This window comes from Lissotriton vulgaris, unplaced genomic scaffold (genome assembly GCF_964263255.1).
Source record: "Lissotriton vulgaris unplaced genomic scaffold, aLisVul1.2 SCAFFOLD_328, whole genome shotgun sequence".
Lineage (NCBI taxonomy): Eukaryota > Metazoa > Chordata > Amphibia > Caudata > Salamandridae > Lissotriton > Lissotriton vulgaris.
In genome coordinates, this window is record NW_028243607.1 from 635,034 (window position 1) to 656,102 (window position 21,069).

General features: G+C 45.8%; 1 protein-coding gene across 1 annotated transcript in view; it reads left to right on the top strand.

Annotated features, from left to right (window-relative positions):
- The window catches only part of LOC147668283 (E3 ubiquitin-protein ligase TRIM39-like), a 325,919-nt gene extending 313,699 nt beyond the window's left edge, over positions 1–12,220 (top strand). Inside the window, exon 6 of the mRNA XM_086948636.1 lies at positions 10,888–12,220. Coding sequence (XP_086804762.1) covers positions 10,888–11,399 — 512 coding nt within the window. The 3' untranslated portion in view covers positions 11,400–12,220. The remainder of the gene's footprint in view (positions 1–10,887) is intronic.
- The last annotated feature ends 8,849 nt before the right edge of the window (positions 12,221–21,069 follow it).

Consider the following 21,069-nt stretch of genomic DNA (forward strand, 5'->3'; position numbering starts at 1 on the left):
GTTTATTGTCTGATAAACATTGGAAGACTCATCGGTCTCCGTTACAACCTTCTCAACTCCCGGGGGTTGCTTGGGAGAAGGTTGCTTTAGATTTCTCTGGCCCGTATAAGGTACTTCCTGAAGGGAAAAGATAACTTATTTTAGCAATTGATTACTTCTCGAAGTGGATGTATTATAGATTTGTAGAGGCTTCGGATTCAGGTAATACTATTTCTTTTTTGGAAAGGTTGTTTCTATTGGAGGGAGCTCCTCGAGTCTTGGTGACTGACAATGGGACCCACTTCGTCTCGGACAAAATGTGTAAGTTTTTGAAAGCCCATGATGTGAAACAACTGAAAGTGGCTCTTTATTCTCCCTCTTCCAATGGACTGGTGGAACGCGGCAATAAGGTTTTGAAGGAAGGAATTCAAACAGCTCTAGCCTCTGGTGTGGATGTTTTTAAGTTTTTGGAAAAGAAAATTTGGAATTATAATGTCTCTCCTCATTGTACGACTCAAGTGTCTCCTTTTCAATTGTTGCGGGGAAGGAAACTACATTCTCCGTTGTTTCCTGCTTGGTTAAGTAAGGTGGAGGGCAATCAATTTTCTTCATCTAGGGATGACATTGACTTTACGGTCAAACAAAAGCAGGCGGTGATGAAAGAGAATTTTGACCGAGTTAAGGGTGTGAGAGACGTACAAATGTTTGTGGGGGATTGGGTCATGATCAAAAAACCCTATAAAGTTGCTAAAGGTTTGTCTATGTTTTCAAGTCCTGTTCAAATTGTTAAAGTCAGCAAGAATGCTGTTTTCTTGGGGGACAAAGGCTGGTGGAATGTGAGACAATTGGCAAAGTTGACTGTGGACCAAGCGGCCCTGATTTCTAAGAGGAAAAATTTATATACTCAGGAGGGATGTGATTGGTCGCATTGGTTACAACCAAATGTTGGTTTGGATCCTCCTCCCCTTTCTTCCTCAAATGTTTCCTCTCCTGTTCAAGGTCCTACAGTTATCCCTGCGGTCCCATCTTTTAGTCGCAGTGGTCGTATCAGAAAACCTCCTGTGACATTTAATGAATTTGTTGCCTTTTAATTTTTTTTATATTTTATTTTATCTCTTTTTCTCTGTGTTTTTGTATAAGGGGGAAGGTGATGTAGTGTAATGTACTCGTGCTCTTTCCTTGTGCTATTGCATGCGGGGGTCGCATGCTGAGAATGTAGGTCGCATGCTGGGGAATGTACACATGTATTCTTTTGAATGTGGGGAGCCTTCAGAAGCCAGGTGTCCGTTGTGGGTCTTCAGTTACTACTTGGACTCCTGGCTGATGAGGCGCTCCTCCTGTGTTGGAAACCTTTATGGATTAAACCTATCCTTTTGAAGAAACCGTTGTTCTGGATTCATTGGGACAATCTGTCCTTTACACCAGGGCTTTCGTGGTGAAAAGCGGAGGATTTGTATAACGGAACCCCAGTCCACACGCCATTTTGACATCGCTTTTAGTACATTTACCCTCCGGTAATCTGTGGAACAACACAGCACAGCAGCTCCCTTGTCGGTGCCCTCTCCATACGGACATTTTGGTCGCTCTTTGCGGCCAGAATTTGCAGGGCAGTGCATCGGACCCTGTGAAATATTTTCACGGAGGTGTTCCCTGGTGCGTCACCCTTCCAAAGTCCACTCTCTGGCAGCAGACAGGACAGCAGCTCCTCTTGACAGCTCTAACCGGGAGGAGGGCAGTTTCGTCCTCGGGAAGGGCAGGGTAGATCCCTGGGAGAGAGAGAGAGAGGCGCGTCCGTCCTACCTGTACGAGTTTGTCTTGCTGTAAGAGGGCTGGGTGTTCCCTGCTCTCCTCCCCCCGGTGGGCCAGCCCAACGCGTTTCACCTGCGCCCGTCAGTATAGAGCCACCGCTGCCGTGCGCCCATACCGCAGCATGCCCTGCTAGAGCAGCAGGCCCGGAGCACCCCAGGTCCGGCCCAGCACCCGACGCCATGAAGAAAACACACTCCAATTCAGGCACCCTGACCCGGCTCTTTGGAAAGAAGCAGGCCAACGACAACCTCTTTGCCCCAAATCTACCCTGGATCCTACCACAGACTTCCAGCAAAGGAGACAAGAACATCCACGGTCAGTATAGCATTTATCATAAATCCCTCCTTTCTTACTTTTTTTTATTTTAAATAACATGTTCTTGTTTGCTTTTCAACCCTTGTGGAATTCTCAGTGGTGTCATTCAGTGTGTTTTGGTCTTTAATGATTGTCTTTTGCCTAATTGTGTCTGTTGACCTCGGTCGTCTCTGAGCTCTCAATGTTTGTAGGTCTGTGCGCAAGCAGCTAGTTAATCCAGGCAAGCATGTTTTTTTTGTATCCATTTCACGGCGAGCAACTGAATCAAACAAGCATTTTTTTTAGCTAGTTCTTGTTAATTTCTGCTGCTTGTACAGGGAAGCTTGCTCGGTGGTGACATGTGCTGTCTAATCTGTGTCTCTTGTTGAAATTCATTAAAATATTTTTACAAAGCAAAAGCCTGAACGTTTGACATTGTCAATACTTGCTTAACGTGTGGGTCTGAGACTGTTTGTTTGTGGCGTTCTAGCTTCCTCCGTTCTAGCCTTAGGGTGGTGCTTTACATGCCAATTTAGGTTTACCTTGTTTAAATGTGTAATCTCTTCAGAAGAAGACCTTTCCACTGTCCTATATGTTGAAGAAAGCAAAAACTTCAGTCCTGTAACACCTGGCCTCAAAACGTATCCTTTCATTCCAACTCCGAGTTTTCATTCCTTTCTGAATTTCCCATTCTCTGTGTGCCAGGGGTTTTGGATTCAGATCAATATGGATGAGAGAGACGATTGGGAGACAATATGGAAACAAGGGTGAGACATGAGAGTGAGATATAAGGATGTTCCTATAGCGGCCCAGCATGCAGCAAGGTACCATAAAAAAGGGCACATTTTAATCAGCGGTGTTTACATTCCGGGGGAGGGGATTTGGTGTGGGGGCACGGTACCCCATCCAAATTCCTTCGGTATTACCGGAAGAAAGTTCAGCAGGCAAAGCATGTCATAAAAAGGAAAATGTGTGATTTTACCAGTCAGTTAGAATGAAACAGCACAGTACTTCTATTCTAACCTGGAAAACTAGCTTGGAATTGTCAGTGGTATTACTGTAAACATTCAATAACGGTATTTCACCTGGGACGTTTTACCAGCCAAAGAAATTCGGCCACCTAGAATTAAGGGATAAGGTGTTAATGACCAGCTAATTAAAGATGGCCATTGGACACTTAACTAAAAGACTGCAGTGTTGTTTGTGTCAGGACTCTGTTATGTGTTTTAGTGCTGCATGCATTATAGGCCCGGTTTAATACAACTAGTGTTGACTTAAGAATGTATAATCATATGCTGTGCATCTGAGGTGCAAGTAAAAGGCCTTGAAGCAGAAGAGCGGGTCAACTTGACATTTTTAGGGCGAGCCTTCGTGATGCAAAGGGTCGGAGGTGTTAGTAAGCATTAGCAGAAGCATGCAAACAAGCCACATTTGAAAGGTGGCAGCTGCCAAACTGAACTCGACTTCCTGTTCTTACAGTTTAGTGGGTTACCACCTGTTGCACAGAACTCGCAGGGCACACGTGTTTATCAGAGGGGCTGGACACGTTTCATCATTCCAATGTCGCTGAAAGCAGTTTCGTTGATTTGCACAGAGCTAGCGCCTGTTGTCTGTGTCTGGCGTGAGAAAGCGCTATAAAAGGGTGTTATGAATTGTAAAGTGCTTGTTACGGTAACTATTAACCCTACAACGGTCTGCTTTCAACCAGACTGCAAATCCCTCGCCAGCACAGCCCCGGCGGAAGCCTTACACAGTGCCTGTGCGTTAATACCCGCAACATACTCGGTACAACACCCTGATATCTGCAAATAGAAACACAATGAAAGTCTGACCGTGTTCTTATCTTTGGGTCCGGGGACCCCTTTAGGTTCGCAAAGCCTTCTCAGGGGGGTCACTCACTGCTTGGAAAATTAAATAATATGTTTTGTTATTTTCACTTGATATAGCGCAATGACTCATATCGGCTGGTGTATCTGGGCGCTTAGGCAACATAGCACAACCACAACTAAAATAACCAGGCCTTCTGCCTTCAAGAGTTTTTTAAACTAAACAAAATCTGGACAACTGCGGAGATGGGACGTAAGTTGATTCCAAGCCAAGGGGCGGTGAAGAGTGAGATCTACCTCCGACTCTGGAAGAGCGGAGGAGGGGGGAACGGTCAGTCACGCTTTATGGCTAGACCGAAGAGTTCTGGAAGAGCAGCAATGACGTCATTTATTCTCTATGCACGTGGGGGCTCTGCCCATCAAAGACTTGAGGCATCAGACCTTAAAAACAGGGCATTTCCTGACCGAAGCCAATGTCCGGTTCTCAGAGTAGGAGCCGGGCGGTTACTTACCTAGCGTGCAGCATCGCTTTGCACCAGCTGAAGTCTGGACAGTGAGGGGTCATTGGCGGCCATAAGCATTGGCATTGTCAATGCGACTAATGACAAGGGCTTGTTTAACATCCTGGCAAATTGGCAATGACCCACAACTGGGGAGGACTGACCCAAGAAACAAAAGAAACAGAAACGTACAATCAGGTAAGTGACGGGCCAGCACTGCAGGTTCCAGGTCTGTTGCCCTAAACACAGCTCCTCCAACACAGTGAGCGTCCTGGGGCCTTTTCGACATTCACTGGGCACCGGTGCACAACAAACAGCGCAAGTGCTCGTTTGCACAGCTGTCTTTTGGTGAAATACAGAAATTCTTAGCGCTTACTCTATTCCATATTGCACAAATGTGTTTTTCACTGTTGCAAAAGTGAGGTAAATAGTTTGCGAAACCTTTTCATAGTTTGATTGCAAATGATTTTATGTTAAATAATTTGGTTTTAACAAAGGAAAATATATCATTAGTGAATATCCACTAGTAAAGAAATTAAGCAAACTAATTTTACAGTATTTATGAGGCTTTAAGTGTTTATGCTTTAACGTAATTCATAATCAACGTAGTTTCCTTTTTCATGTTTTAAAAATGAATAAACTATAGATTTTCTGTTAATTTTATTAGGAACACACAAGTTGTCGAGCAAATCTGTTTTCGTACCTGTATGAAATGTATGAAATGTATATAAGATGGCTACTTGATGAATGATGTGAGTGCTGCCCATTACAAAGCCCCAATAACCTATTAAATATGTTGCACAACCCCCACCTTCTTTTAGTTCTCACAACCCTTTCGTCCCTTTTCTCCTCATTAGTAATACAGATATTTCCAGAATTTCTCCTAATTTAAACACTGCAAATAACTCCACATTAATACTTTTTAAGTTATTATTGCGTTCAAAGCTGCTGCAAGAAGTTCCTGTTACAGGCAGGGGGCAGCACTGATCTGCAGGTGAGTTGAGACAAGACCCAAATTACGGGACACCCCATATTCAAACACACTCAAGACACACAACCGCCGAACACCTCCACTTCCAGATCCACACCGACCCCAGGACCACACTTAGAGGCACCCTCATCTACAGACCACCAGGAAACCGTAAACAATTCAGCGAAGACATCACTGACTTCATCAGCCCACATGCCCTCCCCTCCGAGAACTACATTCTACTGGGAGACTTCAACTTCCACCTAGAAAAGAAAAACGACTACAACACCACCACCCTTCTGGACAACCTGGCCAATCTCGGACTCAAACAACTTGTTGACACCCCCACCCACTTAGCCGGACACACGCTCGACCCTATCTTCACCTCCAGCAAACACATCTCCTTCGATCATACCACAGCTCTCCATTGGGCGGACCACAGCTGTGTTCACTTCAGCTACAAAACTACCACGACTCTCAACGCCCCACAACCTATTGCTCGAAGAAACTGGAACAAAATCACCACCGACCAACTCCTCACATCGCTCAACCAAAACCCTCCCGCCCTCTCATCGGACCCAAACGAAGCTGCCACCAAACTCAAACAATGGATCACTCACAGCATTGACGAATTAGCACCCATGAAAAACCACCAGATCAAACAAGGTAGCAAAAAGGCCCCCTGGTTCAACGATGACCTTAAGAATTCCAAGAAACTATGCCGTACTCTCGAAAAAACATGGAGAAAAAACCCAACCACTGACAACCTGACCACCCTCAAGGCAGCCACCCGCAAACACCACCACTTGATCCAATCCACCAAGAAATCAGCATTCAAGGATCGACTCGACAACAACGCCCTTAACAGCAAGGAACTTTTCAACATCGTCAAAGAATTTACCAACCCCACCGCAGCCTCAAACGACATTACTCCCTCCCAAGACCTCTGCGACTCGTTATCCTCTTTCTTCTACAACAAAATCGCCAACATACATAACAGCTTTAAGAACATTTCCAAAGAACAGCCCACTCCACCCACTTCCAAACCCGAACCGCTCTCTAACAACCTTAGCGCCTGGAACCCAATCACCACTGAAGACACCATCCGCCTAATGAACTCCATCCATTCAGGTTCGCCAACCGACCCCTGTCCCCACCACATCTTCAACAAAGCAGACTCCCATCATCGCACCCCATCTCCGTGATGTCATCAACTGCTCTTTCAACTCCGCTACCTTCCCAGAAAGCTGGAAACACGCCGAACTCAGTGCCCTCCTGAAGAAACCCACAGCAGACCCCTCTGAACTTAAGAACTACCGCCCCATTTCCCTCCTCCCATTCCCTGCCAAAGTCATTGAGAAAGCCGTCAATAGCCAGCTCGCCGCCTTCCTTGAATCCAACAACTCCCTCGACTCTTCACAGTCCGGCTTTCGAGCCAAACATAGCACCGAAACCGCCCTCATTGCAGCGACAGACGACATCCGAACGCTACTGGACAACGGAGAAACAGTTGCCCTCATCCTACTCAACCTCTCCGCAGCCTTCGACACAGTCTGTCATAGCACCCTCATACAACGCCTCAGCAATGTCGGAATACAAGGAAAAGCCTTGGACTGGATCATCTCGTTCCTAGCCGGGAGAACCCAGAGAGTCCGACTCCCCCCATTCAAATCAGAGGCCACCGAAGTCATCTGCGGAGTACCACAAGGATCATCACTCAGTCCCACCCTCTTCAACGTTTACATGAGTCCCCTCGCATCCATCGCGCGACAACACAACCTCAACATCATCTCCTACGCTGACGACACCCAGCTGATCCTTTCCCTCACCAAAGACCCTAACACCGCCAAAACCAATCTTCATGAAGGCATGAAAGAAGTAGCCGAATAGATGAAAAACAGCCGCCTAAAAACTCAGACAAAACGGAAGTTCTCATCCTAGGATCTTCCCCCTCTGCCTGGGATGACTCATGGTGGCCATCGGCCCTGGGCACAGCACCCATACCGACAGACCACGCTCGTAACCTAGGGTTCATCCTAGACTCCTCCCTCTCGATGACCAGACAAGTTAACGCCGTCTCATCCTCTTGCTTCAACGTACTCCGTATGCTCAAAAAAATCTTCCGTTGGATCCCCACCGAAACAAGAAAGACGGTCACCCACACACTGGTCACTAGCCGACTGGACTATGGAAACACCCTCTACGCCGGAACCACAGCCAAATTACAGAAAAAACGCCAACGCATCCAAAATGCATCAGCCAGACTCATATTGGACATCCCTCGCCAAGCTCACATTACCGGCCACCTGAAAGACCTCCATTGGCTTCCCGTCAACAAGAGAATAACGTTCCGTCTCCTCACCCACGCTCACAAGGCCCTCCACAATCTAGGACCCGAATGCCTCAACACACGACTGTCCTTCTACACACCCACCCGCCAACTAAGATCCTCCAACCAAGCGCTCGCCGCAGTTCCGCGCATCCACAGATCCACCATGGGAGGTAGATCCTACTCCTACCTGGTGGCCAAGACCTGGAACTCTCTCCCCACTCACCTCCGCCTCACACAGAACCACATTTCCTTCAGAAAGGAACTTAAAACCTGGCTATTCGATAAATAATGCACCCCCTCCCACAAGCGCCTTGAACCCCCTGGGTGAGTAGTGCTCTATACAAATTCCTGAACTTGAACTTGAACTAGGCAGGGATGGACCTGAGACACTCAGTATTTGGGTCTGATAAACCAACCATCAGACCGTATTATTACATTATTTGCAGTAGTAAACAGGCTAGGCCCAGCCCCCACTTACCTGTGACCAGCCCACCGACCAGTCCAGCCCTTTCAGACCCGCCTCTTTGGCCTCGAGGCTCACACCTACCTTCAGTGTGTGAAGAGGTTTTGGTGCCAAGTCTAGGATGTACAAGATTCCACTGATTATGATTGATTTATAAATCAGCCTCAATGCTGCATGAATGTAGCACCCTCTGTTCGGCCTCACCCAGTCCTCTGTCTATGTAGCAGCCTCCGTCATGTGTTCTTTAAGCAGCTTGAGTTAGGAGTACACATAGCAGCTTGAGTCATATATGCACATAGCAGTGTAAGTCATGTGTGCACATAGTAGGTCCAGATATAATTGCGGTACATTGGGTATGCATGTAACAGCCTCACTCATGTATGCATTTAGCATTGGGAGTCATGATTGCAATCAGAAGCATCAGCCTTCTATATATGTTACTTCAGTTATGTACCCACGTAGCAGCCAGCCTCATTGCTCTATGCATGTTATAACCTCTGCCACATGTGGTTGTAGAAGCCTAAATCATATGTATGCATGTGTAGGTACTTATATAGCGCAAACCTAGCAGTGAAGAAACAGAGCACTCTATAAATACCATTATGTGAAGGGTCTGGAGATGATGTACAAGATAGCGTACATCAAGTGTGGATGACACAAATACATTGGAACACATTTTAGGTACAGGAAGATTAAGTGATTTGCCAACAACCATAGATTTTGAGTCTAGCACTGAGGCTGGGGTTCAAACCGGAGGTTCCAGAACCAAAAGGCAGACATTTGCATTCCTAGGACACATCCCCTCATATCTGCATGTCTGCATCTCCTTTCATGTATGCATGTAGGCGCTCCTGTCGTGTGTGCATGAAGTAGTGTTAGTAGTGTGTACATGCGTTACCCTCTATTGTCTGTGCATGTTTGTATATAAGGACAAAGGCCAGTGAATACTGAAGTACTGGGGACACCTATTCTACTCTGCAAAACTGCACTCCATGGCACTGTATTCTACGCCAATCCACTCTACTCTTTACCACTCCACTCTACTTTAAAACAATCTACTATATGCCACTACACTTCATACTACGCCACTCTTTTACAATCTACACCACTCTACTCCACTGTAAAATATGCAGCGCCACTCTATGCCACTATACTCTACACAACTTTTATCTACACCACAGTCATCTTCATTACTTAATATACACATAATTCCACTGCACACCATACCCCATATTTACACTACACAAATCCACTCCACGCAATTCCATGCCACACAATTACACAACTAACAATTCCAATCCCACCCACATAATTTCACTCAAACCACATACATCCACACCATAACACAAGTGTCAAAGGCATTGCCATTTACAACACCAATAGCTCTAACTCAAAGAAATGCGAGACCTATTGCATTTCTAATGCTTGTTCATACAAGTCACGTCGTCTCATTAAAAAGTTAATGTTCATCCTTATAATTAAACATAAAAAGCATTCATTCACTCACCCATAATTGTAGGGTAATTTGTGTCGCGGGAGGGGGTCGCCTTGTAGTTACACTCTGTAGTTAGCGCCAGGTTGATATAGGAAAAGAGGGGAAGCAAAGGTTTAGCGTAACCATTGGTCTTTCTATCGCAGGTTTCCGGGGTGGCTTGGGTGCTGTGTTTAGCTCCTTTTTGGGGAAAAGCAAGACTTTTCCTCAAGGGTCCTATTCCGGCTTTTTGCCTATTCCGTTCCGCTTCTCCCGGCTTGTGACAGTGCGATGCCGGGGGACGCGTGGTTTTATCAGCCGTATCAGTTTCCGGCTGTCAGAAGGCGATTGTCACAGGATCAGCACGTAGAGCGTGCCAGGTGACGTATGGCGAGATGAATCTATACTACCGTAGTAGTCCGTGATACCTTATGAGCACTAAGGTGATAAGTTTAATGCATAGCATATGTGAAAAAAATAAAAACTCCCCTTCTTGTGGTGAAGGAGGCTGTTGTAAATGTACAAAGTAAAAAGAATGTTGCAACAAATGCTTGACAGTAATACTCCATGAACGTAGGAGTGATGGCGAAAATGAGAAATCTCTAAGCAAAAATGTAAAGGCATGCACTGGGGGATGCATGCAGGGGGTGATATCTGTATCAGTATGTATAATTCCACACAAAAAGTCAGAAAAGGCTTTTATGATATATATATATATATATATATATATATATATATATATATATATATATATATATATATATATTGATCACACCTGACGTACTAAGTGGGATACTTATAAGTTTGATGCATAGTTTAGTATATCTCATGTATGGCACTTTGGTGTAGTGTATTGTGGTTTATGTGTGGTGTAGTATAGTTTGGGTCATCTGTGGTGCAGTGTAGTATGCGTCATAAGTGGTAGTGTTGTGTAGTGTAGTATGCATCATGGGTGGTGTAGTGTAGTTTGGTTCATATGTAGGGTAGTGTAGTATGCATCATGCGTGGTAGTTTGGTGCAGTGTAGTATAAAGTCCTTTCTATGTAGAGCAGTGTATTGTTTGGTGTAGTGTGTGTTCCAGATGAATGCACTCTTTAGTGTAGTGAGCAGTCTAGTGCTGCGCTCTCTAGCACAGCGTGCTCTTTCCAGATGTGGTGTAAATTAATCATATGTAAAACAGAAGTAATAATTACAGTCCTTATTTGTGTCAATAAATCTATAATTCTGAATCTCTTCTCTGCAGTGAGGGTGACTCTGGATCCTGACACGGCTCATCGACAGCTCCTCCTGTCTGAGGGGGGGAGACGAGTGAGAGAGACGGACACAGCACAGCGCCTGCCGGACACCCCCAAGAGATTCACCCTCTACCCCTGTGTGCTGGGGAGCGAGGGGTTCACCTCTGGCAGACATTACTGGGAGGTGCAGCTGCTGCAGGAGGAGGGAGGGTGGAATGTGGGGGTCGCAGCAGAGTCTGTGAACAGGAAGGAATACTTCACATGGTCACCTGAGAGGGGAGTCTGGGCTCTGCAGTGGTCGCAGGGTCAGTACAGGGCTCTCACCTCCCCTCCGACCTATCTGCCTCCTCGTGAGACGCTCCTAAAGCTGGGGGTGTATCTGGACTACGAGGGGGGGCGGCTGTCCCTGTACAATGCTGACTCCATGGAGCTTCTCTTCTCCTTCCTGCAGGCCCCCTTCACACAGAGGCTCTTCCCGTACTTCTGGCTCAGCGGAGGAGCGGAGCTGAGGCTGGTGTGAGAGCTGCAGGGAGCTTCAGCCTCTCATCCTTCCCTCGCACCTCCTACTGGGGAGGAGAGGAGCTGAGGCTGGTGTGAGAGTTGCAGGGAGCTTCAGCCCCTCATCCTTCCCTCTCACCCCCTTCTGCAGTGATAACAAGGTGACAAGGAGCGCACGCAGAGACGCTTTTAAATGATAAAACGCTCTGTTTGGGGATAAGTCTCTTGCGAGGGGCCCGGTTATTTGGGTGTTCATTTCTGTTTTAAAGGGCCCCTGTGCCCCTGCAGTCTGTTCAGCGCTCCCATTAGGATTGTTCTCTGGTGACAGATGGAGTCTCCCAGTAAACAGGCAGCCCTGTGAATTGTCATTATTAATAAATTATTGTCCCTGTATTTCCGCACTGACCTATAATCCACAGTGCGCTCTTCCCTAGTCCCTCAGGGTCTCTGTGATGTATGCATTGTGTGGCAATGGGGCTCTGTGTACAGTGTGCTGGGTCAGAGGTCAGGAAAGGCTGTGGTAATGGGTACACTTGTGTGCAAAGGTGGGCGTGCCAACACATTAACAGGGGGATCCAAGCCAAGGGTCTGGCCTGCCTCTTACAGCCCATGCAGGAGCAGAGCCCAGAAAATGTTTCCATGTAAATTATAAAGCAAACATCACGTAAAATATTATAAAGTCTGCATAATTCAAAAGTGCATTTCTTTGACATGCGTAATTTTGACCAATATTAACAAGAGAAACTCTAACTGTTTCTTTTAAAAATATGCAAAATGTCATATATTAAGTCGGATACTCTGGCTGGACCATTAACAAAAGAATAGAAACATTTAAGAAGGTGTATTCATTGTGTGATTCCTTGTTTGATTTTCAAAAAATCAATGCATTAATAAATACAATCCGATCCCATCGCACAAAGATCCATTCACAAACACTCAGCCACCTTCATACTCCAACCATAATCACACGGAACCACAGATGCATTTATCACATGTATACAAAAACCAGCTTGATATGCACCTGAGTCCCTCAACAGTGCCTATAAATGTTCAAAAACGGCGGATTCATAGTACTAAACAATACTGTAAATATTACACATTTTGAACATTTTTAACAATTATTGATCTGTCTGTACTGGTAAGGACCTCAAAGTCACTCCAGTCAAAGTCAGTATTGTTTAAAAAAAGGGACTTCTCAACATGTTTCATTATTGTTTCAAGGTACATGGTTCAAAGATATCAAAGGAGTGGACTACTTCAAAGCGCTGACACGCGTTTCGGTGAAAAAACCCTTTTTTTGGGTGCCACCTTCTTCAGGGCGCATATACTGTTATGTCCAACAAGGAAAGCAATGGGACCTGTCTAACCAAACAAGGGAAAATTATTTCAGACTGCCACCCTCGTAATTATAGAGGCAAAAAGGAGAGGGCTGCTACTAGTGTCCTGCAGTCTTGGCTCACGGATTTAAGTGGATAACGGTCGACGGGGTTGTGCTATGAGCATCAAAATGCTAGAAAAAGCGCGATGTCAGATTCCGATATGGTTCTAGTCTTTAGAGAAGTCGGGCGCATAAGCTGCCGCGGTTCTTCTTTAATTGACGCTTTGGGGCCTGCCGTTAAGGAACAGCTCATAACGGAAAATTCTCAGAGCTCATAAAAGTCACTTCGCAGCCGTGCTTCGTGTAGCCGGCCTAGGTAGATGGCCAATAGCAAAATTCGATAATCTGGATGAAAGAAAACCCGACAAAGCAGCTCCGATAAAGAGACGGTTTGACATCAATATGTATAGTTCTTATTTAAAGTGATTGTTTTTAAACATGAACTTAAAACCATTCCTACCCCTGCCCTGGCATTATGTGTTTTGGGGACTCTCTTTCCTCTTGCAATAAAGTCTTTCTGGTGGGCTCTTTTGGCTATTTGTTGTTGCTCCAGAAAACAGCACTATCTGGGAAAATATATCCCATTTTTACTACCAGATTAAAGAGCCAAGAACAGTAATAACCGACTGGCAGATGAGCAGTCAAGCTTTGCGATAGGCCACACAGGAACACATCACCACATGCCATGGTCTGTGTCTCCTTCTTTCTCTTGACCCAAAAAACATGTCTTTAATCAGACACCCCACTCCATCTCACAGCCCCTTTCCTTGGACAAAATTCAAATTGAGCAGTTGCATGAAATATTGCTGTTGTTTAGTGGGTGCAGCTGGTGTTATGTGTATTTATTGGTCTCTAATGATACCTGAGTAGTCAATTGGAAGGATGAGCCAGACTCCCGGTTGAGTATTTTGTTTTTTGTTTTATGCATTCCATATTATGCAATGATATCAGAACCTTAGGAAAACTGACATTTTGTCTTTTGGGCGCTCTATTTCCATCTGTTATAAAGTCTTTCTGGTGTTCTCTTTCGGTCATTTGTGGTTGCTCCAGAAACCAGTTGCCTTCAGTGGCATTATACTGTCTGCGCAAAGATTTCATTTAGAAGGCGCTGGGGAGAAGGGGGGGGGGGCGCTACCCTGATTGAACAGCCAGGTCTTGAGTATCCTCCTGAAGTTCAGCAGGTCTTGGGTCTGTCGTAGGCTCAGTCAAAGCTAACAAAATGGTTGCTACAACCAAGATGGCTTCAGCTCATGCTAACAAAGATTATTTCAGATTTCCACAGCGGTGGGACGCACTGTTCAGGACAGAAAAAAAGAACATTTGCTAATGCTTTCCCCATCGCCATGCATCTGAATTGCCTTCTTGCATGTGTAAATAAGGGATCTTGTTACCAAACTGGCTGATCCCTATTTTATCGACCTTGGACAGATTGTAAGTCCAATGAAAAATGTGGAGATTGGCACCTGGTTCCCCAGTACAGACGTTGTCAGCTCTGGCCTGAATGCCACGTTTGTCAGTTTGCAAATGTTCCAGGAGAGACTTGTGTACTGGACATATGGCTCAGTGGATTGTAGGCCACCGGTTCGATTTAAGGCAGGCTGATGCAGCATGTCATCCTTAGGCGGACAATTAAATGAATGCATTTTAGTTAGATCGAGACATCCGTTATGCAATGGCCTCATTAGTATTCAGACCATAAACTGTCCTAATTTCTTTGGAAACTTCACATTACAAACTTTATTTCAAAGCGTTTGCAAGCGCGAGTGGTTCTGTATAAAAGTACTACTTTTATGTACAGATTACGAAATTGAAGCAAATGGGAAATTTTTGCTGAGGTGAACTTTGTGGATGCTGTATTCCGAAAGGAAGGTTTATAGAAAGTCATAGTAAGTGACAGTGGAGGGCAATTTTTAAAGCTGAAACCTTCTAGCAGTCCATGAGCAGGAGTGGGTGAATCTGACTACCACCCTGAAGGAAAGGGGAGTGCGCAACCGAGAATCTGCTAAATAAAATGAAATCCTTTCACTCCAGCGATATCTGCTGAGACATTTAACAGGTCCTGTGGTTTCTTTGCTTCCAATGGAAGAGATAAACTGTAGGAAGCTGGCTCTGTATATACTATACCAAAGTAAGGTATCGTGTGCACAGAGTCCAGGGAGTCCCCAGAGGTAGAGCAGAGGCTACATTAGGTAAGTACTAACAGCTCTCTTTATGGTAGTGTGGGCGAGCAGTTCGGCTTTGTTGAACACACTCAGGCAAAAAATGAGACACACACTCGATAAAAAAAATCTGTGCCAAATTTATTTAAAAAAATACTTGGTTATATTTATTATTCAGAACCACAGATCTTCGCCTTAGGAAGATACATTTTGCAATAGAATTCATTTTCAATCTTAGAAATGGGCAATTTTTAGTCTTTGCAATGATAACCTATAGGAGGAAGAAAGCATTCAGCATACATATAGATAAATAGATAACATCGACTTACGAAACCAGTCTTCGAGAGTTAAGATCAGTTTTGGGCAAGGTTCAGTTCAGCACCAACAATACCCTGCAAGCGACATTGGGTCGACTGGGTGCGAATACAGTTTTGGGCGCCCAATACAACTCAATGAAGAATGGGGCAATCAGACAGATGCTGCTTACAGGTAAGTAGGACCGGCTTGGGGTACCAGTCTCCAGGGGTTGAAGCAAGAACTGGGCAGTGTCCAAGTCAGCACCAAGCATACAGCACCAGTGGCACAGGGGCAACAGGGTACCAATGTAGAGCAATGGAGAAAGGCAAAATCGGAACATGGCCGCAGGAGGTCGTTGGAAGCAAATCATCAGCTGGAGAGGTTGGTTGCGATACTCAGGGATGTAGGGACACCTTTGGTCATCTTAACCAAGGCCCAGACGGACAGGTGCAGTGGTGTTGGAAACAGCTTACCAGAGCAGGTCACATTTCAGGATATTGCAGGGGCAAATCTACACATACAGGTATGCACTCACAGGAGATATAGTGCACCCTGTCTTAGGGCTAAGGCCTGCTAGAGGGGTGTCTTCCCTATATCGCATGCACTGTCTGCGGGCATGGCACACACAGATGTGTGCCATGTTGAGTCTTTAGTTTGGCCTGCACCAAGGCACGCAGTCTGCAATGGGTCTTGGTGAGGAGACCCTAGGGTGGTACAATTTGTGCTGCAGCCCTTGAGGTCCCTCTTCAGTGCCAACGCCCTCTGTACTAGGGGTACCGCCTACTTGGGACTTACAAGGGCCACTGAAGTTGTGTAAAATTGGGAAACAATTGGTACAGTTTAGGGAAAGAACACTGGTACTGCATCAAAAACCAGGCAAAAGGTGTGGGGGTGGTTCTTCAACAAAAACCTAGTGTCCTACATAAACAAGTAATGCAAAGTTACTGAATGAAATAACTTACATTTTAATGCTTAAATAACCTAATAACACTTTCATTCTTTTGATGTCACTCACCTGTGAGGAAGCATTGCTGGGGAATGGCGAGGCGAGAACAAGGCTAGTACAAGACACCCCCTGTTCAGTTGGAACATTGCTCTACAAATCAGACTGCATAAGTTTCAGAAGTCCCCTTTTAAATGAATATGAATTATGTTTGAACCAAGATTTCGTCCAAACACAAATCAATACACAGCCACAAGAACCAAGTGGGGCCAACAACAATGTAAGTCACCCAGTGTGCAGATCTGAATGTCATTGATACTTTCAACTGGCTGGCTGTGAAATAAAGGGGTTGTTCGGTGTGCTGTGCTTAAAACCGGGTGAGCTTGTTATGGAGTGGAGGGTTAGAGCATAGGGCGTGACGTCACCAGGGCAACTCTGTAAAGGAGCTCCCATCCTGGTCTTGTGCCCACATGTTTGGCTTGTCAATGGCTCCCAGCGGCCTCAGATCCAGTGATGCCTAAATGGTCTTTCAAGCCTATGAATGGAGAGAGCAGCTGGGAATAAGCTCTGTCAATTGCATAGACTTACAAATCATATTTGTTCTGATTTTCTTTTCGAGCCATTGCATTTTTTGTTTGCCACTGTTTTTTTAAAACAGTCACAGCTATTTGAGTTCTTACTCTGCCCTTGGACACAGCTATTTTCGATCAGTGATTGCTAATTTGTGTCTTCCTATTACTCCAGCCTTATAACTATAATGAGTAATTGCCTGTTTTCGATGCTCTGTAAAATATGGCGCTTTAAAAAACGTTTCCTGCTTCAGCATTATCCTCTGCCTGTCGGTCTTATGTATATGCGCCGCGCCTCTTGATGGAAGAGCAGCTTTGAATCCCTTTCACAATACAGTTGACAATTTTAGTTCTAAAATATTTTTTGTTTGAAAGCATAAAAGTAAAAAAATGCTTGAGTTTGAGAAAAGTCTGAATGATCTTATCAGGCGTCATGGCATTATATTTAAGTGGGCTAGTGGACTTTTGACAAAGGTAACAAGCATTAGCAATGCCAATAGGCTTCACCTACATAAGAGCTATCGGCTTTGTCAATATTTTTTCAGCCATGTTGTACCGCAGCATGGCTGAAAGTTAAAAAAAGAAAAAGCGGCTGCATCATTGTACTTTTTGTTTTTTTACTTGGCGCCATGCTGCATAGTGGCTGATCTGCAGTATAACATGGCTAGAGAAAAATGACAAAGCAGATAGCTCTATTGGCTTTGTCAATGCTTGTTTAATTGAAGTGTGCATGTTTTGGCTTTGTGCAGCTGTGTTCCTCTCTCCATCTTGAGTGTTTTACTTGCTGAAACGCTCTTTCTTTCACTGAAATCTTCTGCTGGTGCCTTGTTTTCTGCTCCTTTGCCATTTTTGAGAGTCTTTTTCCAGAGCACCTTGTTTGGATTCGTAGTCGGTCAATAAGTTTTATGCACTAGCTCTTTTATTACATTATTATCACCATTACCATGTTTAGATTACACACTACACAATGAATTACCTGACTGTCGGGAGGGGGGCTGGGGTGGCAGGCAACACTGAGGGGGGTGGGGAGGGGGAGGAATGCAACACAGAGGGCGGGGGGGGAGGGGGAGGAATGCAACACTGAGGGGGGTGGGGAGGGGGAAGGAATGCAACACAGAGGGCAGGTGGGGGAGGTCAAAAAGTACTTTGGGGGCAGAGTCTGCGCCATAATGCTTCATTTTATGGCAGGTCTTGGGGACAACGTGGACGGGTGGGGGCAAAGCAACATGGATGGTGGGCAGGGAGGGTGAGAGCAATCCAACATGTTTGTCCGGCAGGAAGGGTGGGGCGCAGCAAAGCGGGGAGGTTGGAAGGAGAAGCAACAATGTAGGGCTGTAGAGGGCAAACAGCAGAGCGGGAGGGTGGGGGGTAGACAGCCTGCAAAAAGGCTCTTTTATGGAGTGCTGCAACTAAAGTAAATAAAAGTAGCTCCGAAAGCGCAAGCAGTGGAAGAACACAATGCAAGGAAGCACTTCTTGAGTCATGCTCCAGGGGAGGGACATACTCACCAAGAGGAAGTGACGTTGGCATGCGCTGACCAAAGAGGAGCAAGGAAATGAGAGTGACGAGCGAATGTTAAGCAATGGGTGGGCTCTATTCTCCTTGTAAGTAAACACAATTGTTCGGAATCAACAGCGGATGACCTTGAAAAGGTGAAACTCTAGTTTTGATTAGTGCATTTGTTTTTTCTATCATTCAGCGATGCAGGACGAGGTCAGTTGGGAGATGGGAATGGCTGATAAGTGGGGATTTCTCCAACAGTTATATTTGGTTTTCCTCCAAGTATTAGAAGAGATAAAAAGAAGTGAGTATCCGGGCGCTCCCATTTGCTGCTGTAGCTAATATTAAGGAAATCTCGAGAGCTGGGGATTCACGGAGGAGTCTCCCTCCACTTGCTGCAGCAGTTCCAAGACAGGAATTCAAAGTTTACAGAAAAGGAGAGCACAACTCAAAACTAACTTCATCATTTGAAAAATGGACGAACTGACTCAACTATATGCTTAAAAAAAAATAAAAAATAAACAGTTTACATTCATTTTCAGAGTAAAATCCTCACTTTTAGTTTCATGACTTAAACTTTTCAAACTGTCAGTTTTGATTTTGCCTTGGAACATTTGGAAGGATGTGCCTGGAAGAAGCGGTGAGGCTGAATTTTACTGACCCTCTTCCACAACCAGAAGAAAAATCCCATCCCAGATGTGACAAACGAGTCCATATTGATTGGTCCCAGAGGCATGTGGTGTTGTGTCTACTTCCTGCACATCCAGAAGACTTTAGCAGTCATTTACCTGTCTGCATTTTGACACACTGCACTATCTCGATGCTCCTCCTCGAAGGCGGAGGAGCATCGCCCTCCTGCTCTCACAGCTGGAAAAATAAAATGATAACATGTTATTCTCATTTTATTTTTCGATACGGGCAGGGTTAGTGCTGGGCAGGACTGGGGTCACAGCGGGAGGAAAGGTTTGCACACTAAGGGGCCCTTTAGGATAAAGTCCGCCCGCCATCCCATCGTAGAAAGGGACCGCCCGCAATAAGGGCGAGGGTCCCGTGGGTGCTATTAGGATGCGCCCCCACAGTGGTGGGCGCATCCTGCATCCCTAACATTGTAGCGGGTGGTGCACTCCGCACCGCCCGCCACAATGTTAGGGAGGCATGTTGTGCACATCCATGCACAACATGGCAGGCACCGCACGGTCCCTGCCATGTTCTGCATGGAACTGCAGGGGGGTACCATAGGCCCCCATGTGCAACCCCCCCCCCCCCCCCCCCCCCCCCGGAGTCCTTGGGGACCCGCAACGGGCCGCCCTAGCAGACTCTGCATGCCGCCACAGAAAGGCATTTCTCACAGCACATTGTAATATGACTGGCGGTGTCAAACAGTCACCGCCACCATATTGCGGCCTTTTTCCAGCAGACGGACTTTCCGTCCGCCGCGGACCCCCCAGCCATACTAATATGGCGGGAGGTCTTTCCTACAAGGATGGCGGGCAGATTGGCCCCACCAGGCCGGCGTTGACCACCACTGGCCCGGCGGGGGCAATCCGCCTGCCTTCCTAATGGGCCCCCCCTAAGGCATGGCAAATATTCATGCTCACTTTACATATTTCCCACCAGACTGTAATACACAGCATGGTGAGGAACACGCACAGGCTCCCTGTCCCCATCCGCGCACCAAACCAAGGTGCTCAGATCAATCAGAACGCTGCATTGCAGTGTAGTGATTATCTTTGGGGACCTTGTGTGCTTCCGGGACCGAAGCTGAGAAGACGGCCTTGAGAAGGGACCGAAGCTGAGGAGAGATGGCAGCTGTGAATAGGTAAGGGTTTTAGATTTTTTTGTTCCGCCTCCGTACCTCCGGCCGCCACCCCCGTTTCCTGCCAGCCGCCAATGAAGTTCCCATATTTCTTCACATATCGTTATTGGTTACAGTCTTTACAGTTGATGGAACAGAGGCACTGGATGTTGAAATGAATACCCAAAGATGAAAAACATCTCAACAGGTTCCTTAAGGTCTGTCTCTTACAATACTTAAGGCAGATGCATAAAGCATGTTTGCAGTTGTAAGTGGATATTCAGAGTTTGCAACTGCAAACATGTTTCGTGGGATGTACTAAACCCATTTAAGTCTTAAAGAATTTACTTACTTACATTTAAGTCTTGAACTTATGTATTTCTACTAAAATGGGTTTAGAAATGGATAGTAAATTGCTGTTTAGTAGGGGCGTGTTGTAGGCTTCCCTTCCACATAGCGATTCCTATTGATATGTACCAATGGTTTAGGGCGGAGATAGCAGTAGTAATCCACTGCAAAGTTACAGACCCCCAAGTTGGGGTGATAATCCATTCACAAAAGGGAAAGGGTTCCTGGGGGCCCCTTCCCCATGGTGAATGTTAAAAAATGTTTACTGGAGAGACTACAGGAGCACTGCCGACTCTCAAACCTTTTTGTAAGTTGTATTTTTAAATACAGTCCCATTGTCATTAAGGAATGAGGGATACATTAAAAAACAATTTCATGAAACTCACTCACAGACCTGGTGGCCCACTGGCCGTGCAGGCCATCATTCCAGGCTGAAGCAAGTGGATTGTGTTACAATTTTCAACCTACCTGATGAATATTAATGAGTCCGGCCAAGGTTCTTTCGTCTTATTAACGAGAACCTGAAGTAGGATCTATCACAGGCCTATCTTATTACCATATCCCATCAGGTGTATCCAGCGTCACCACACCGAGGCCTCCAAGTTCCTATTCCCTCATCATGTGGTCTCCCTTGCAGTTTTTGTCTAATCGCTATTTGGCGCACCCCAAGGCGGTATCCTAACACATCACTCCAAAGGTCTAA